The following is a 19,145-nucleotide window of genomic DNA, read 5'->3' as shown; positions in this document are numbered from 1 at the left end:
TCCACTTTTCACTATCATAAAAGAAATATGTCTGGTTCAGCTATCTTAGCTTGGATGTTGCATTCCTCACCGATGTCATGTTATTTTCATGCCCATTTCCTTATTAAGTCACACTAAGTACTCCAAGGTACTGAGCACAACAGTCAGTCAGCCCAGAAAAGAAGGGGCTACAGAACTGAACTGAACCTAAATAATAAATGGATCATGTGTTAAATGAACCATTATCAGGAACAGTCAAAGGAAGATTCCATGCATGGGTCATACTAATGCTTTACTCTACACTTTTCTATTGATATTATGTTTTTAACATTTCACAGCTACAAATTATGGTGTTTGAAAAATCATTCAGTATACATGTCATTTAATATACAGAATGAATTCCTAGAACACAGCAAGCAGAAAAGCATATCTAAACTAGACGTAAAGCGTCTACAGAGACATAAAAGGGTTTTATAGAAACCAAGCAATAATGGATGTAGACCCTCAAATTGAACAACAGTGGGGAAGCATTTCCTTTTCTTTTTTTTTTTTTTAATAATTTATTCAAATTACATCCATCGTCATCCCCTCACTTGTATCTTCCTGTTTGGGACAAGGACATGAAACACCAGAGCCAAAAAAACGTGCTCTGTGAAAAGCCACCTGGCAGGTTTTAGAACTTCACCAACCTAGGCAACTCACCTGAGAACAAGCTGCTAGACACACGTCCAGCTCTCCTCATATCCTCAGCAACTGCTGATGACACCTCTTGACCTCCAGAAGACCAGGGAGCTCCCTGTTGTGGTCCATCAGGTCGGCCTCCTGGAGCACAGAGAGAAAGGCAGGATAACAGAAGTATCCAGTCTAGTACATGTTGTAGAATAGTCCTTCAGGGAGGTTGTGTCATTTCCCACCCTTCCATAAGGAGGGAGCAGAGACTGGCCTGGAACTTGGTGATCCTCCTCCCTGACCCTCTCTGGTACTGGGATTATGACCATGTGTCACTATGCCCATGGTATTGTCAGTATCTTTTTAAACCTGTAGATTATTTTTCTCTCTTTAGCCATAAAACAAAGGTTTCATGTATAAAGTTATTTTATAATAGAAGGTGGCCTGAGTAGGCAAGGTCAGAAGCCAAATATACCCAAAGGAAACTAATAATAACTGATGACAGTTTGACTTGTGTATTTACTGGAATGCAACAACAAGTAAAGGTCTGATTTGCCTCTTTTGAAGGGTAGTTTTGTTTACTTGTTTTTCCACTTCTTAAAAATATAAGTCACAGGCTCAGCAGTTAAGAATAGGAGCTGCAGCTAGGCGTGGAGGTACACTCCTTTAATCCCAGCACTCAGGGAGGCAGAAGCAGGTGGATCGCTGTGAGTGCCAGACCAGCCTGGTCTACAAAGCGAGTCCAGGGCAACCAAGGCTACAAAGAGAAACCCTGTCTCGAAAAACAAACAAAAAAAGAACATTAGCTGCTCCTACAGAGGACCTGGGCTCTGTCCCCAGCACTCACATGGTTGCTCACCACTGTGTGTAACTCCAGTTTCAGAGGATCCGATACCCTCTTCTGTTCTTCCAAGGGCCCTGCCTACCATATACAAAGATAAAACACCCATTCCCACAAAATAATAAATTAAAAATTCTTAATTAATTTAAAAAACACAAGTCACATGATTGGGGTGAGAAATAAGCCTTACCTTCAGTTGCCTTACAGCGATGACATAAAATAACAATAAGAATTCAATTTAAATATTAAAAATAGGCTAACCAGCTAGATCAGAACCCTCTGGGGGTTGACCTTTTCACAGGGGTCACCTAAGACCACTGGAAAACACAGACATTTACATTACAATTCACACCAGAAGAAAAATTATAGTTACAAAATAGCAACAAAAATGACTTTATGGTTGGAGCTGGGGGTGGGAGGCAGTTACCACAATATGAGGAACTGTATTAAAGGACTATGGCATTAGAATGGTTTCAAACCACTGAACTAGAAAGATAATAGAATATCACCTGCTGGAAAATATACTTTAAGAAAAATTAGGATAAATTGAAGAAACCTAGTATAAATACTAGCAGTAACAATAGAAAGGAGACACAGAAGAAAATACGTAAGTAAGCTTTATTACCAAGTCTCAGTAGACACCCTAAAAAGCTACCAAGTCGAGCTAGAGGGGGAGCTAAACGTTAGCATACTTACCTAGAATAGTAAAGGCAAACTCAAAACGTTTTCATTCAGTCCCAAAACACACACACAAAAGCACAAACCTGCAGCATAAACCATTGATGACTTGACCAAGGCAAACCTAAAGGTCTAGATCAGTGAATGAAAATGGCTTAAGTTTTTTATTAAAATAATTCAGTTATGGAATAATGGCTACCACCCAAAACAAACTATTTTAATAATTTTAAAAGACTCCTTAAAAAGCTGCCTTCATGATATTATTAGACTTTAGGGTCCAAAACAAAAAAAAGTCAAAGGTGGGGCTTGAAACCTATTTATAGACATAGTAAAGTAGTTCCAGATTAAAAAAATAAAATCTTTGTGGGTTTTATCTATAAAGCATTCACAGAATACATATTAGGACACAAATGAAGCATCCAAAAAATACTAATTCAGACTAGCCTCTGACTAGAAAGGGGACTGGATACATGCTGCAGTTTTCAGCTCCCACACTATGTAGATAAGAGTTTCAGCAGGTAGCAGCACTGGCTGCTCTTCCTTAGGTCCTCAATTCAATTCCCAGCACCCACATGGTGGCTCACAACCAACTATACTGGGATTTGATGCCTTCTTCTGGCATGCAAGAATACATGAAGATAGAGCACTCATACATAAAATAAATAAAATCTTTTTTTTTTTTTTTTTAGTTTAGCTGGTATTGTTGGCTCATGCCTGTGGCACCCAGCATCCACAAGACCAAGCAGCTAGATTGTGAGTTGTGGACAGCCCGAGATATATATAGCAAGATTCTGGCAATGGAGGGTGAAAGCTTAAAAAAAGAAAAATCAGAGAACTACTTAAAAGTAGAGAAGCTTTAAGTGGACCAGTAGAAGGAAAGTGAACAGGATCAGACCAGAGGAGCCAACAGCTAAGGCTCTTTGTAAGAGAACACAAAGGGGTAGTTGTTACAGATGTGGGGAAGCTCTCAGTGATCCCTGCCAAATGTCACTAAACCTAGGAAGGAGGACCAGAAGCAGCATTCACAGAGGTCAAGCAAAAGCAGAGTGTGTGCGAACTAAAGAGCAAGAGCAGCCACTCAAAGATATCTTTCCAACCTTCTTTTTGATGACAACACCAGCAATCCCACTTCCCCTTCCTGAGCAACTAGTAAGACAGAGGCAACTACACAGAAAAGTGAACACACACCAGACAGCTGAGAAATACCAATGTAATACAAACGTAGGGACTTCCACCATTGGAAGAAGTCACTCAGAGATCAGAACAGGCATCAGAATGAGTATTCAGAGGAACGGGGAAATGCACGCTTAACATCTACAGCTATGTCTTAGAAATGGGGGAGTTCATTTGTTCTGTCTTACTGTTGGATGAGGACATAACTGTAAAGGTTCATACGCTGAGGTGCTTATCTGGAGATCAAAGGTCAACTTTCAGACATAGATTCTGCCTACCTTGTAGGATTTAGGGATCAGACTCAGGTTGGAAGGCCTGGAAGTAGGTACTTTTTACCTCTGAGCCCTCTCATAGACCCAGGGGGAAAATGTGCTTAATGAAAGCTGCAGCATGGGCCGGGCGTGGTGGCGCACACCTTTAATCGCAGCACTCGGGAGGCAGATGGATCACTGTGAGTTCGAGGACAGCCTGGTCTACAAAGCGAGTCTAGGACAGCCAAGGCTATACAGAGAAACCCTGTCTCGAAAAAAAGAAAAAGAAAACTGCAGCATGAAAGTGAGTGAAATGGACACAGTTGAAATAATTCCCAGGATTTATTTTTTTTTTATTTTTTTATTTTTTGCAAGTAATTCAGATCTTGTGGGCACTATTACAACTGTGCAGATAATGCATAAGCAATTGCATGCCACTGCATTCCAATACAACTTTTAAAATAAATAGAAGAACTAATATTATTTCACATCACAAAATACTCCTTTGATGAAATTTTAAAAGGTAAAAGTATTCTTTGTTTTGTTTTGTTTTGTTTTGTTTTGTTTTGTTTTTCGAAACAGGGCTTCTCTGTGTAGCCCTGGCTGTCCAGGATTCACTCTGTAGACCAGGCTGTCCTCGAACTCGCAGCGATCCACCTGCCTCTGCCTCCCAAGTGCTGGGATTAAAGGCGTGTGTCACCACCGCCCGGCCTGCTAAAAGTATTCTTAGCTCATGGATTATATCAAAACAGGTGTGAAAACGGATTTGGCTTATCATATAGTTTGTCAACCCCTACATGAGTGAATTGACCACACAAACTAATAAAGAACTGAGAATCTTTCAGTAAGAAAATACATTATCACAAAGTGAATGCACAAGAAACTGAGTAGCACTGTATTAGTTACATTTCTCCATCTGTGACCAAATACCTTACAGAAGCAACGCAAGGGGCAAACAGCTCCATGTGCTGTAGTCCATCATGGCAGCGGCAGCTCATGGCAGCGGTGACACTGCATGCCTGGTCATGACTACGGCTGCTCAGCTCCTTTCCTCCTTTGATTCAGCCCAGGACTTCAGCCATGGAAAGGTGACGCCACACATAGAACACCTCGACTAACCTAATCCCTAAACCTAAAATATCCCTCACAAGCATGCCTAGAGATATGTGTCCCTTCAAGCTGACAGTCAAGCTGAACATCATAAATACCATTCAAGTACTACTGTGAAAATAACCTTGAGGGCTGCAGAGATGGATCGGAAGTTAAGAGCACTTGCTGCTCTTTAAAACACCTACATGGCAGCTCACAACTGTCTGTAATTCCAGGGGACCCAATGCACTTTTCTGGCCTCCAAGGGCACTGCCCTGAGTAGTGAATTTACATGTAGGCAAAACACTCACACAAGTAAAATAAAAATGAATAAAATATTTTAAAAGAAAACTTTGAATTTAGAATTCTGCATCTATTCAAAATGGGAGATCCAAAAACACATTTTTGGAGTTCCGTAGATGCAAAACTTTACTTCTCACAGAACATTTCTCAAAGAAATGTCAAATGATTTTCATCATTAAGTAAATGGGGCCTAAATACAGGAAATGGTGAAAAACTCTAAGCTGCTGTGGGCTGACAGTGCAGCTCAGTACTGTATCATGTGCTTAATATGTGCAAAGCCCTGACCTAATCCCCACCTACCCTCCACTCCCCAAAAAAGAAATTGTAAGTTAAAAAAAAAAAGAAGAAGTAATGAAATACATCAGTTAGTTTTCTGTTGCTGTGGTAAAACACTATGACCAAGACCAACTTATAGAAAGGAGTTTACCTTGCCTTATGGTTCCAGAGGTGGAGAGTGTCAGGCAGGGAAGCATGAGGTCCAAGAATCTAATCGATGAGCTTGTGGGAGACAGTTCTCAAACTTCCACGTCTTAATTATACACATGAAATAATAGTTTCTTGCTATCAGTTAATTCCCAGAAAATAAGAGGAATGAACTACTAATAGTTGTAACTCAAATAAATCTCTCAAAAAAGAAACACAAGATTTTCTTCAGGGGTGAGCACTTAAGAGCACACACTGCTACTGCAGAAGACCTGAGTTCAGTTCTGAGCACCCGTGTCCGGCAGTGCTGGCTTGCCTGGAACTGGCTATGTGGACCAGGCTCACCGTTTCTGCTCAAGTGCTGGTATTAAAGGTGTGCACCATCAAGCCTGGTTCGCATATTTTTTAAAAGACTTATTTTATATGTATGCATATATGTTTATGTGAGAAACCAGAAGGTGGAGTTAGATTCCTTAGAGCTGGAATCCGCAGGCGTATGTGGGTTCTGGAATCCAAACTCTGGTCCTCTAATAAAAGAGAAAGCATTCTTAGCCTCTAAGCCATCTCTCCAGCCCACTTTTAGTGCTCCTCTCACCCACATTTTTTGTAACCTGCTTTTAAAAAAAGGGGGAGTGGGGTGCTGGTCTGAATGCATAGTATGTTTAAGTCAACACAAGAGAAAGTATCCTTTAAAAATAAAATATAATTAGATCAAGAAGTGCCAGTGTGCATGGAATGCAAAGGAAGCAGCACACAGGAAGAAGAGGAGGCAGGGATCCAGGGAAAGGGTCAAGAGAGGCGATGCAGTCACCAGCTGCAGTGAAACTCAACCATGACATATGAGATGCTCTTGTCACAAACCCCCTTCTCATGTGGTGGGAGATAAGGCTTACAGAGAACACGTGTGGGTACCAAGGTCTCCAGGGAAGAGAAGACAGCAGCTGCAGCCTGTACAGCAGTGCTAGAATGTCAGCAAAAGAAAGGGAACGCCTGTTAAACTGGTTAACAATTGACTGGTCCAAAAGCAAAGCTGCGTTTATGCCTAAAAAACCCAAAGGCCTAGGGCTTCATTTCATGAAGAAATACAGATAAGTTAGAGTAAATAAATGTCACACAGAAATTGCCAGATCCGTGTTAGAAAAAGGAAGAGTATTAGAGACTTAGGAGCCACTCAGAGCTGGCCCAGTCACCAGCTGGGCAGGTTACCTGATTCCTCCAGCTTGGTTTCAGAAGATCCTGCTACCTGCCTTGCAGAGTCATTTTGAGAATTGGACATAGTACATGTAAACCCCTGGCATGCAGCTACTGGGAGCTACACTGGGAGCTGTGTATAGCACTACATTAACTATATAGCTATGACTACACTGGGTAGAGTTGGAGTCTGTAACATCACACACATGAAATTTGGAGTTAGACAGTACTAAACTCCTTGTTCCATCACTTTACTAGTGTGATCCCAGGTTTCCAAGCCTCTGTATCCCCTCCACAAACCTCTGCCATACCAAGCTACTGTAAGATTTAAAGAGGACAATGTATAGCTGGGCAGTGGTGACGCACACCTTTGATCCCAGCACTTGGGAGGCAGAGGCAGGTGGATCTCTTAGTTTGAGGCCGCCCTGGTCTACAGAGTGAGTTCCTAGACAGCCAGGGCTGCACAGAGAAACCCTGTCTTAAAAAGCAAAAACAAACAAAGACAATATATAAAAGTCTTTGGGCCTCGTTCTTTGTAATAAAAAGCAATGTCTATTGACTTCTATCGCTTCTATGACCATGGCCATATTTATATAACCTCTTCCAAGGAGAATTCAGCCAGCTGTAAGTAGCACTTATCACCCAGGCTGCTTGCTTCATTCCCAGAGCACAGGACATGGCCCCACTGATACAGTCAATATGTTGTGTAAACAATAGATTGTGAGGTGTAGTATGTCCAACAGAGCCTGTCATATGAGTGAAAACGTCTTACCACTAGTTTGTGGGCTTCTTAAAAGCAAAAACTGTTTTCTGTCTTGTATACAACGGTATCACCTGGTAGATTGTTAGGGATGTGCCTCAGTAGATATTCACTGTAAGGCAGAAAGCATCATTACTCCAGCCAGTAACACCCCTAAGATGTCCTCACATAACCTTCCAAACACACTTAAAACTTGCCCCCATCTAACAAGAGCCATAGGTTGCCCTTTTGCCATGCTACCTCTTACTTCAGCCAATAGCCAATAAATGACGCCAGGCTACGGCTGGAGACACTGCAGGTAAGCATGGCTGGATGACAAATTATCACAACAAAGAACAGCATAAAAATTGAACCCATTAATGAACCAAGGAAGACCAGGGTTCCTGATTCACAGACATATATGAGGAAAGTGGGACATGCCGTTATTTATAATTATCATCTTGATGTTTTCTACAACAAAGTAACTTAGAATCCCAGCACCCACACGATAAGACAAGTGTTCCCAAAAGTGCCTGTAACCCCAGCTCCGAAGTGGGTTGTTGGCTTCCAGCCCAGCTGAGAAACCCAAGCCCCAGTTTGAGGGGAAGAGACTGTCTCACAGAAAGAAGAAGAAAGTAATCGAGGAGGACAGAGAGCCCTTTGCCTGGTTTTCACATACATGCAGGGACACTCAGAAACACTCTAGACAGCTACACATCTAAGGTAAGTGTGTTTAAGCGGGGAAGGCGGCAAAATGAACCAGCAGGGAAGAGTGCTTGTTAAAGTCTGTAGACCTGAGTTTGCTCGCCCAAACCTACATAAAGTTAGGAGAAAACCAGCTTCACAAAGTTGCCCTCTGATCTCCATGTGCCCTCATAAACACATCCATCGTGCACACACACAATATTTAATTTTAAAAACACCTCTCCAAGTAATCCAGAGATAAGTATTTATGCTTCCATATACTTAAGTAACAATGTTACTAGCACTCACAACCAGGACTTTAAGGCCCAGCATGGTAGCACACACCTTTAATCCCAGCACACGGGAGGCAGAGGCAGGTGGATTGATGTTGAGTTCGAGGCCAGCCTGGTCTACAAAGTGAGTACAATACAGCCAAGGATACACAGAGAAACCCTGTCTTGAAAAAAAAAAAAAATACCCAAAAACAAACAAACAAAAAAACCAACAAGACTTTAATGCTTTCGGATGTTCCCTAAAGCAGTAACTTGTCTATGTAAGTAGTTGATAAGAATTGTTCTGTACAGACATAATTGCAAACACTTGGGCTTTTGAGGCAGGAAAACCATGCATTTGGGGTCAGCCTGCCCTATCTAAGGTGACCTTATCTTTAAAAATAGGGAGGACTGTATTTTGTTTTGAATTTAGGGAGCTGGAAGGATGGCTCGATACCTGCTGCTCTTTCAAAGGGCCCAGATTTGGTTGCCAGCACCTACATGGCCCCTCACAACCATCTGTAACTCCAGTTCCAGGGACTCTTGCATCTTCTGGCCTCTGTGATCACTGTGCATACATGGGGAACATGCAGGCAAAACACACACATAAAATTAAAGAATCTGTTATTCTAACAGTTTTCTACTGAGTGTCAGTTCTCTCCTTCTACCATGTGTCCTAGGGCTGGAACTAAAGGACTTATGATTTTAATTTAAAATACAAAATCAGACATGGCGTGGTGGTGCATGGCTTTAATCCCAGTACTCGGGAGGCAGAGGCAAGTGCATCTCTAAGTTTGAGGCCAGCCTGGTCTACAAAGTGAGTCCAGGATAGCCAGAGCTACACAGAGAAACCCTGTCTCGAAAAACATAAATAAATAAGATAAAATACAAAATCAGGCCAGTCACTATTCAGTGTGCAGAGGGGAGCTCACAAGTCCCTGCCCTAGACGAGCTATAGATAGTTGATGCTTCTGAAGGAAAAGCAGTTTTCTTAGGGTGTGGCCCTCGTAGGTTGACCATACTCCAGCATATGGTTCCATACCCATGAATGTATATGGACAGCACAAATTAGTGTACTTAACAATTTTTTTAAAAAAATGGGCCAGTCACAGTGGCGCACACCTGTAATCCCAGCACTCAGGGAGGCAGAGGCAGGTGGGTCTCTTTGGGTTCAAGGCTAGCCTGGTCTACAAGGGGAAGCCAGGACCTGTCCCTGCCTGTCATTCATATATGAATGATATGAAATTTGGAGAAGGTGATAAAAGTTGAGGGAAAGGGGGCTGGAGAGATGGCTCAGAGGTTAAGAGCACTATCTGCTCTTCCAAAGGTCCTGGGTTCAATTCCCAGAAACCACATGGCAGCTCACAACTGTCTATAACTCCAGTTCCAAGGCATCTGACACCTACATACCAATGCACATAAAATAAAAAACTAAATGAAAATTATTTTTTAAAAAGTTGGAGAAGAAGCAGGGTAAGTTAAATCAAAATACATTGTATGCATATATAAAATTCTCAAAGAATAAAAATATTCTATCAAAAATAACCTGGACATGGTCGCACCCATCTTTAATCCCAGCACTCTAGAAGCTACACAGGTGGATCTCTTGGGAGTTCAAGGCCAGTTTGGTCTACATAATAACTTTCAGGCCAGCCATGGCTACATAGTGGAAACCTTTCTTTAAAGATATAAAGCTGGATGTGGCTGCACATGCCTTTAATCCCAATACTGGGAGGCAGAACTGGGGCTAAGTTTGAGGTTACAAGGGCTTCTAGAGAAACCCTCTCAAGAAAGTTAAAAAAAAGAAAAAAAAAAGTCATTCACACATCTACTTCTGGATTATAAACAGCTCCAACGTAAAGAACTAGTGAATATTTTAGTCTGTGTTTATACCCAACATGTATGAGATTGCCCACAGCAAGCCCTGAGTCTAATAGCCATTTGTTTCTGTAAATAATCAGAATTTCAGAAATTTGGCTCAAACCACAGCTCCCAGTCAACACCTGAAAACACATACAATCCTTTGTCACACCATGTATGTGCCAGCAACATCTCTGTTCACTCTAGTAGTGTTTCCATCCTAGAATTTGCAGAACCAGCATGATACTTTTGCCCAAAAGTTTGCTTATTTGAGGGAAAAACTTTAGGAAATCTAGTTTCTAAAAGCAGGGCCATTGCTGACACATTCTGAACATTATCTGCCTCTATATTTCTGTAGTGTCAGTACCTCTAAGAGAGCTGCTGCTTGTTTTATGCCTGGTTCTTGTGAATGCTGAGCTCTGATGCACTCTCATCCTGACGCCTCTGCTCATTCAACAATGAATAGGTTTTATCAAGGGGTCTCACTATGTAGTCCTGGCTGGACTTCACTAGACTAGGATGGCCTCCAATTCACGGAGATCCACCGCCTCTGCTCTTAAGTGTTGGAAGGGGGTTTAGAGTGTCTGTCTGCAGGTGCTTGAGAAAGTCAAAAAGGATGTGAAATTTCCTGTACGTGGAGTTACAGGTGCTGGGAACCAAACTCAGGTCCTCTGCAAGAGCAGTAAGCACATAACCATTGTCCTATATAGAAGTCTGTATCCTAGAATGGAGAATCTTTTGGGGGTGGGGGCTGGAAAGATGGCTCAGAGGTTAAGAGCACTCACTGGCTGCTCTTCAACACTTCAAATGGTCCTGAGTTCAATTCCCAGCAACCACATGGTGGCTCATAATCATCTAAAATGAGATCTGGTGTGCAAGTATATATGCAAGCAGACCAATATATATACATAATAAATCTCTTAAAAAGAATCTTTTGGGACTGGAGAGATGGCTCAGTGGTTAAGAACACTACCTGCTCTTTCAGAGGTCCTGAGTTCAATTCCCAGCAACCACATGGTGGCTTACAACCATCTATAATGTGACAATAAAGAAATCTTTAAAAAAAAAAAAAAAGAATCTTGAGATTTATTTACTTACTATGTTTACAGTGCTCTGCCTACATGTACACATGCACACCAGAAGAGGGCATCAGATCACATTATAGATGGTTGTGAGCCACCACATGGTTGCTGGGAATTGAACTCAAGACCTCTGGAAGAGCAGACAGTGCTCTTAACCTCTGAGCCATCTCTCCAGCCCATGAAGAATCTTTTAAGTGGCATTTCAGATAAACAAATGAGCACAGTTTGATGAAAGGAAAGGTGTATTAGGTAACTGAAAAACACTGCCATTAAAGCCCAAGACTATGCTATCTGGGTATAGCAGCAGCAAAGGGTCCAGTCTCTAGACAGGAAATACAGTCACGAGAAAACATCATTATTCAAGCAAGAAAGCAGGGTTCCCTAAGCTAGTCCATGGCAGACAGAAACAGAGCTATATCCAGAAAGTATAGTATGTTGAGCAGCTGCCTGGATTTAGATACAGAAAGAAGCAAAGGACATAATTGGGATATTGGGGTTCTGGCTCTGAGTGGTCCATGGCTCACTAACACGGGGAGAAGCAGGGCAGCAGGAAAGTGAGTTCAAGTTTCAGATGTGATCATCCTAAAAAAGTCATCTAATAGGCAGCCACATGTACTGGGGCCTTCAGTGTGGACAGAGGCTGAGGCCAGACCTCATGGTGGTTCCAAAGCACAGGTGAAGTGGGGCAGCATTAACATGAAAACCAAGGTTGCCCCAGAGTGCAAATGAGAAGCGTTCGGTCCACAGCCTGCCTCCCAGTGCTGCTGAAGGGGTAAGAGGTAGAGCAGGCTCCATCTGTACTAGTTTGAAGCTGGTGATCATGAGGTGGCCTCAGGGCACAGCATAGGTCCAGTTCTATCCCTAGATTGTACTAACTAGATGCCACAGGACCCTCCTAGTATCTCCAGGTGTTGCCTGACTAGGTTTTCACAGCACTAACCAAAAGGAATCAATCTTTTTGGTTTGGTTTTTTGTTTTGTAGGCCTGCCTAACCAGCCTGGAACTCAATGTATAAGAGGCAGTGCCCCTGCCTCAAGTGCCAGAATGGAAGCACCTGGCTGGCACGGTGTTGGGGTAAAGGGGTGGTTCTTATTCACAAATAATCTTACCCCCAATCGGGTTGGTTAGGTGTCAATAATGCTCAGGTAACTACATTTGGTAGTTTCTTATGTATCAGACACTGATCACCTCCACCTGGTAGTTGGGAGCTCATGAGTCAAGGAAATTAAAGTAGGGTTAAGTAATGTCCAAAGATACACACTGATCAGACTCGATTAGAACCTGACCTTAAGAGTCGTAGCTCAGCCAGGCATGGTGGCACATACACACCTTTAATTCCAGCACTGAGGAGGCAGAGGCAGGCAAATCTCTGTGAATTCAAGGCCAGCCTGGTCTACAGAGTGAGTCCAGGTCAGCCAAGACTACACAGAGAAAAACCAGAGTCGTGGCTCCATGACCCACGTTTTAATCCTTTAGCCAGCATCCCAAGTGGCCTCCAACAGGCTACCAGAGCAGGAAGAGGCTGTATCATTGCTTCTGTCGTTCCTATTACGTTGTATCCTAACATTGGCTCAGACTCAGCAATCTCAGTTCAATTATTTACTGAATTAATATCGCTGACTTAATTCTGGAAACATGCCTTTTTCTCAGACCTGCACTGACGTATTTAAGACACTAGCAGCTTCCACACAGCAAGTGAGGGACCAAGGGAGGAAAAATGTCTTCCATTTTGACAGGACCAGGCAGTCCTAATGTGTCATTTCTAGTTTACTTTGATACCACTCGAATCTAGTGGAAAGGCAAAGCTGCCCCAATATGGCCTCCTTACCAGCACATCCCACTGCCATGACATATCCATGGCCCCTCAAGGATGGGGAACGATGGAATAGAAACAAATCAAGAGGGCTGGAGAGATGGCTCAGTGGTTAAGAACACTGACTGCTGTTCCAGAGGATCCTGAGTTCAATTCCCAGCAACCACATGGTGGCTCACAACCATCTATAATGTGATCTGGTGCCCTCGTCTGGCCTGCAGGGGTACAGGCAGGCAAAACATTGTACACGTAATAAATAAATCTTTAAAAAAAAATAAAAAGAAGCAGCAAATCAAGAACGTTTTTTGCAGGTACCAAGTTTAAGCATTATGAGCTAGAATGACAAGTAAGTTTTCAAAACATTAGGTAGACTTTTTAATGTTTAAATTTGGGGAAGAGGGGGCTGTTGAAGAAATGGTTCAACAGTTATGTGCACTTGTTGCCCTTGCAAAGGACCCAACCTTAGTTCCCAGCACCCACATGGCAGCTCACAACCATTTATAATGCAGTTCCAGGGGTCCAATGCCCTCTTCTGATTTCCACAGACACAGTACACATGGTACAAATGCATACGTGCAGGCCACACATTCATACACACAAAGCTTAAGAAAAAAGGGGGGAACTGGATGTGTGGCTCCAGAATAAAGCACTTTTCTAGTATATATTAGGTCCTAATAACCAGGCTATACCAATGTCACCAAGTAATGGTAACCACATGTATTTTCTAGGCTCAACCTAATATCAGAATACTTACTTGAATACCTTAGGGCAGGCAACTATCATTCACAAGAGATAGATATTGAACCTGGGAGACATGGCATTTCAAGGCTATCAGTAGGCTCTAAAGGGAAAAATGAGAATTAGAATTCGTCCTAGCATGAAGAGAATGGGGGAGAACCCACAAGTGGACGTCAAGTCTTCAACAGACACACCTTGGACATCTAAATGTGTCAATAGGGGCCAAGGAGAGAGACACTAATACAAACGCTGTTGAGTGTTACGTTCCCCTGGGTGGAAATACCAGGGTAAACACTGTAAAGCTCCTAATTCTGCTCATCAACAAATCCCAATGTGGACTTGAGCTTTAAGGAGCAGAAAGCTTTTGCTCCTCAGAGCAGCTCAATTGACATGTACCCAAGTGTTTATAAGCTATACCGTTGTTTTTTGTTTTAAACCAACTAATTTTGCTTTGTCCTTTCAGCTCCTTTGAAGATTATGAAGCAGATGAACCTGTGTCTCCCTCTGACTTTGGAAACAAGGGCAATAAAATAGTAACTTCAAGCCTTTCAGAGAAATGTGGAAAGCTTCAGTCAGTGGATGAAGAGTAGTTGCCAGTACCTACACAAAAAGGATGGTGTGTAGAAATGTTCTAGTTTGCACACTGCTTTGTAAAGGCTTTGGTTCCTCTAAAGTGCACTAGAAACTGAAATGCTCTCAGTAGTTCAGCACAGGAGACCCCTCCAGTTGCCCCAAGCCTCGCGCAGAGCTCTTCCTTGGAAGTAACATACTGTCGTCAGTCACCTTCCGAGTCTGCAGTCAGCACTCTGCAGCCTTCATATCCAGAGGTTGTCCTGGAAAGGAGGCCAAGCAGTTGTATGCACAGCAGATGCTGCCTCAGTGTTGTTTAGCTCCCTGTGGTCCCACAGGCTCCTACAGAACCTACAAGAAAACTTCACTTGCAAAAAGCTTGAGTCAAAAATTCTGGAACTTGAAAAGGGGCCTCTAGAAGTGACTTTGCCGTCGTAACAAAGCACTGCGGAAACATCTCAGAGACTACGTATGTGTACTGCAGTTCACAGACCGTGAACTTACCTGGTTTAATGTAACTTCACCATGACCTGCCCAACTGCTAGTCACTTTACATTCTCAGGTATCAGAACCAACCGCTGGGCCCTTCCCTCTGCTGGCAAGCTCTGACAGCCTCTTCATCTGACTGTGATGGATCTTGTACAAAATTTCAAGACAAAAAAATCCTTAAAATGAAGACAGGTAGACTCTGGCACTTAACATTTGTAGAGGATTGCTGGGTGACGTACTAATCTACAAACCAGTTGATGCCCTGTCTTCGTTTCTGGCAGGCCTACTTGAAGACTTAAGGACGTGACATGCCACGCAGACGCCTCACTACACATATTCCTTCCCCTCCCCTGAATACTAGACTAAGCCCAAAGCAAAGGCCCAAACTCAACAACAGTATTCGTTACTTCCTGTGGAAAAGAAACTACTACACCAGATATTTCTTCCACCTCACTATTATCAAACTTGGAAGAAAACAATAATTCTCACCCATAGTAGAAGGCCTTTTTATTGTAGTGGTAAATTCAGAATCCTGTATTTTTCAGTAGTCCACAGTGCAGCCAAACCCTACAATATACTTACTGCTGGAAAAAAATTACTAAAATGAATGGTCATTTCTAAATCAAAGCAACTTTTTACTATCTGTGTCTGCCAAAGCCATCAACCTATCCCTATCCCTGTTTTGTTTTGATTTGATTTTAAAGGTTCAGAATAACCTTCCTTCTCTCTCCATCCTAGTTGTCGTTGCTGGCTTAAGGCCAAGCACATGGAGACAAAGAGAAGTTAGGAAATGTACACTTTGCAACCCTACTTGTCCCAAGATATTCCAGTTCCCTACTTACCTTAACTTCATGACTCAGTCTCCACGTAACCATCCAGAAACTGGGAACTATTACAACTAGTAGCTCACACACATAAAACAGCAACTAAATTGAAAATTTTACACACACACACACACAAAAAAAAATAGGTGTAGTGGCATATGCCTAAAATCTGAAGATTTAGGTAGTTAAGGCAGGAGATGGAGAATGCACTATATACAATAGCCTAAATACACTGATAAATGTTGTTTACTATAATGCCAGCACTCGGGACACTGATAGAAGGAGGATTGCGGGCTCACAGTCTGAGGCCAGCCTAGACTCTACAATGAAACCTTGCCTTAAAAAGAATTCTACGAAACCGGGTGTGGTGGCGCACACCTTTAATCCCGGGACTTGGGAGGCAGAGGCAGGTGGATCACTGTGAGTTCAAGGCCAGCCTGATCTACAAAACTAGTCCAGGAGAAACCCTGCCTTGGGAGAAAAAAAAAAAAATTACATATTATCACCAATCTCATCCAATCTTTAGCAGGAAGGATAAATGACTTTTTAATTTCAGATAAAAATACAAAATGGTAATACTTCTCTTTAAAAAGAATTTTATCAGCTCTATATTGTAGAGTATTTGAGACTAAGAAGCACAATATAAAATCCAACTTTAAAAATCCAATCCCTTAAACAATATGAGCAAAGGGCTGAGCCAGTTAGGCCCCACTAGCTGTACTGAAATGTGTGAACCCTTTATCTGTAGTACTGGGACTCAGAACCAAGAGCCACTCACGTGCTGACAAGAGTGCTGCACCATCACTGCACTCAGCCTCTTCCTGTTTTGCTGCCTTGTCCCTTCACCCTTAATCAACTGCTCTTGCTTTCACTTTGATCAAAACCCATCACCACCATTCAGTTTAAGGACTATGTAATTTGGGTTACCTGAAGTATACTTTCAAGAACTTTAAGCAAGCATTTCACCTTAGAAATGAGTGCAAGGAATGTAGCTTCTAAGGAACTAAGTTAGTATATATTTGACTTTTTAGTAAAGATCAAGCTAAGTATATTCCTTACTACCAAACTGGAAATGTCAGGTTGTGACAATATCCCAGGGACCTTGAAAAAGATAATTACAATCTAAATCAGTGGTTCTCAACCTTCCTAATGTTGCCACCCTTTAATGCAGTTCCTCATGTTGGGGTGACCCCCGACCTAAGATTATTTCGTTGCTACTTCATAACTATCGTTTTGCTGTTAAAAATTGTAATAGCTGATAAGCAGGATACCTGATATGTGACCCCTGGGGAAGGGGGTGTGACCCACAGGTTGAGAATCACTGATCTAAATATTTAATGAAAGGAGGGTTTCATGGCACAATTGCCAACATAATCAAACTAATAAAATTCTGTATATTTCCCTGTGTCTATCTTATCTGTTACTATACTGTTCAAAATGTCAAAGAAAGACTGACTCTAACTCCCCAGATATCATTTGCTCAGCTTTGCAAGTGTTTTGAGGACAGGTGGTGCATGACTTGTTTCCCCCTTTTTGCCAAACAAAATAAATAAAGCTGTCATATGTTTGAGTTGTGTTCACTACACATTTTTGGTTTTAGATAACATTCATTTTTAATCCCCGTAAGCAAAGTTGAGTTTTTGCAAGAATAACTCCTGGAAGACGTGGGAACACTTAGGCCTTAAGGATGCCACCATCTGTGTCCGCCTGGGAAGTGTCTCCTCTGGGATAAGAGAGTCTCCAGATCAAAAAGGACTTTAGCCTCATCCATATACTATGGACATGTTATTGGGTATCTAAAATGAAATCAGAGTATTAGGTCTAGACCATCCAGTCTTGAGTTTTATGTTCTAAAAGCATTGTTACCTTTGGAAAAAGGAAAGTCTACTCGTTCTCTGTCATCTTTACTTTTCTTCAGTAAGGTTATCATGGAATAACCTTACTGTTTTTTTAAAAAAGAAAGCAATTATACAGACACTTTACCCTAGGACTTCATGATGAAAATATTCACTCAGTGAATCTAATCAAAGGAAAAACTAAGCTCTCTAATGATGAGGACTCAGGTTATTCAAGGTAATAACCAATTTAAACATAGTCTTGTTTTATAATTTCATGTCCTGATGGATAAATCCAGTCCCTTCAATAAATTCTTAGTTAAGTCATTTGTCAGCATTACTTTTAAAAAAAAAGTGCATGCTAATAAAAGCAAGCTGGGTGTGGTGGCGCACACCTTTAGTCCCATCACTCAGGAGGCAGAGGCAGGCAGATCGCTGTGAGTTCGAGGCCAACCTGGTCTACAAAGCGAGTCTAGGATAGTCAAGGCTACATAGAGAAACTTTGTCTCAGAAAAAAAAAAAACGATATAAAAACCAAGGCACTGTAATTAAGTCCTCTTCCCCAGGCTACTACAGACATTCAAAACATGTGATCCCAAACTCCTCAGTATTCTACAACATACAATTAGAAAACTATTATTTATTGATAGATTTAAGGTGTGATACAGGTTTCCAAAAATGTGGCAGTGAGAATACCAGCATAAAAAAGAGAAAGTTGTGCTAAAAACAACCTGAATTCATCATTGGCAATATTACATAACAATCAAGGTCCTCACAGACTGATTTCCACTTTGCCTATATTGCCAACTTCCCATGCATCAAAAAACAAAGCTAAGATTATCAAATTTGGATAGCAATGAGGTACTCCATGAATTTTAAGATCATATTAGGAAAGTTTGGGAGAGTTGCAAAGTATAGCCTAATTATCCATGTGTACAATCTCATTTCTATTCATTTCTGCAGTGATCATTAGTGAATAAAAAACAGATTTACACGATTATATAGCAGGGCATCTGGTTCAACAGCTTACAAATTTTAGGTTAATACATATTTCATAAGACACTGCTATCACGTAAAGAATTTAAATAAAATTCCAGAACTTGGTAAGCAAATAAAGACAAGACAACTAAGAAGCATTTTCCACCATTTACTCTTGTTATCAAAAATAGTTCAACTCTTCTTGCAAAACAAAAACAAAGTCGTACATACTGGACACATACATCACATTTTTCTTCCTATGGCTTTAGCCCACCCCCGCCCCACCAAAAAGAGACCAAAAAAATTTTTTTTTGTTTTTGTTTTTTGGGTTTTTTTGTTTTTTGTTTTTTGTTTGTTTGTTTTTTTAAAAAGCCCAATGACAACAACAAAACAACTACCTGACCACATTCACAGAAAATGACACCAGGATACACTACAAAACAGGAGGTGTCATCTGCTCTGTGTCCAAAGGATTCTTCTCCATGTCTTTATGAGGCGAGTAACCATCATTTGAACATGCTGTGTGCCAAATCAAAACAACTTCAACACACCAGATCTCACTCGATGGTGAATGCAGTAGAAACTGGAAATTCCCTAGCAGTATTTTTCTTAAAAGTGCTACCAAAGCAGCAACTCTGAAATCACAAGGTCGTCTCCACCTAGC

The 19,145-nt window shown here is 41.6% G+C and overlaps 1 protein-coding gene across 2 annotated transcripts in view; it reads left to right on the top strand.

The window, feature by feature from the left end:
* Ppp2r3a (protein phosphatase 2 regulatory subunit B''alpha) overlaps window positions 1-14,448 on the top strand; it is an 89,044-nt gene extending 74,596 nt beyond the window's left edge. For both annotated transcript variants that reach the window (XM_051140636.1, XM_051140637.1), the window contains exon 13: window positions 14,249-14,448. In XM_051140636.1, coding sequence (XP_050996593.1) covers window positions 14,249-14,375 — 127 coding nt within the window. In that variant the 3' untranslated portion in view covers window positions 14,376-14,448. The remainder of the gene's footprint in view (window positions 1-14,248) is intronic.
* The last annotated feature ends 4,697 nt before the right edge of the window (window positions 14,449-19,145 follow it).

Source organism: Acomys russatus, chromosome 32, assembly GCF_903995435.1.
Source record: "Acomys russatus chromosome 32, mAcoRus1.1, whole genome shotgun sequence".
Taxonomy (NCBI): domain Eukaryota; kingdom Metazoa; phylum Chordata; class Mammalia; order Rodentia; family Muridae; genus Acomys; species Acomys russatus.
The sequence above is the reverse complement of the archived record's forward strand: the minus strand, read 5'-3'. Positions and strand labels throughout refer to the sequence as shown.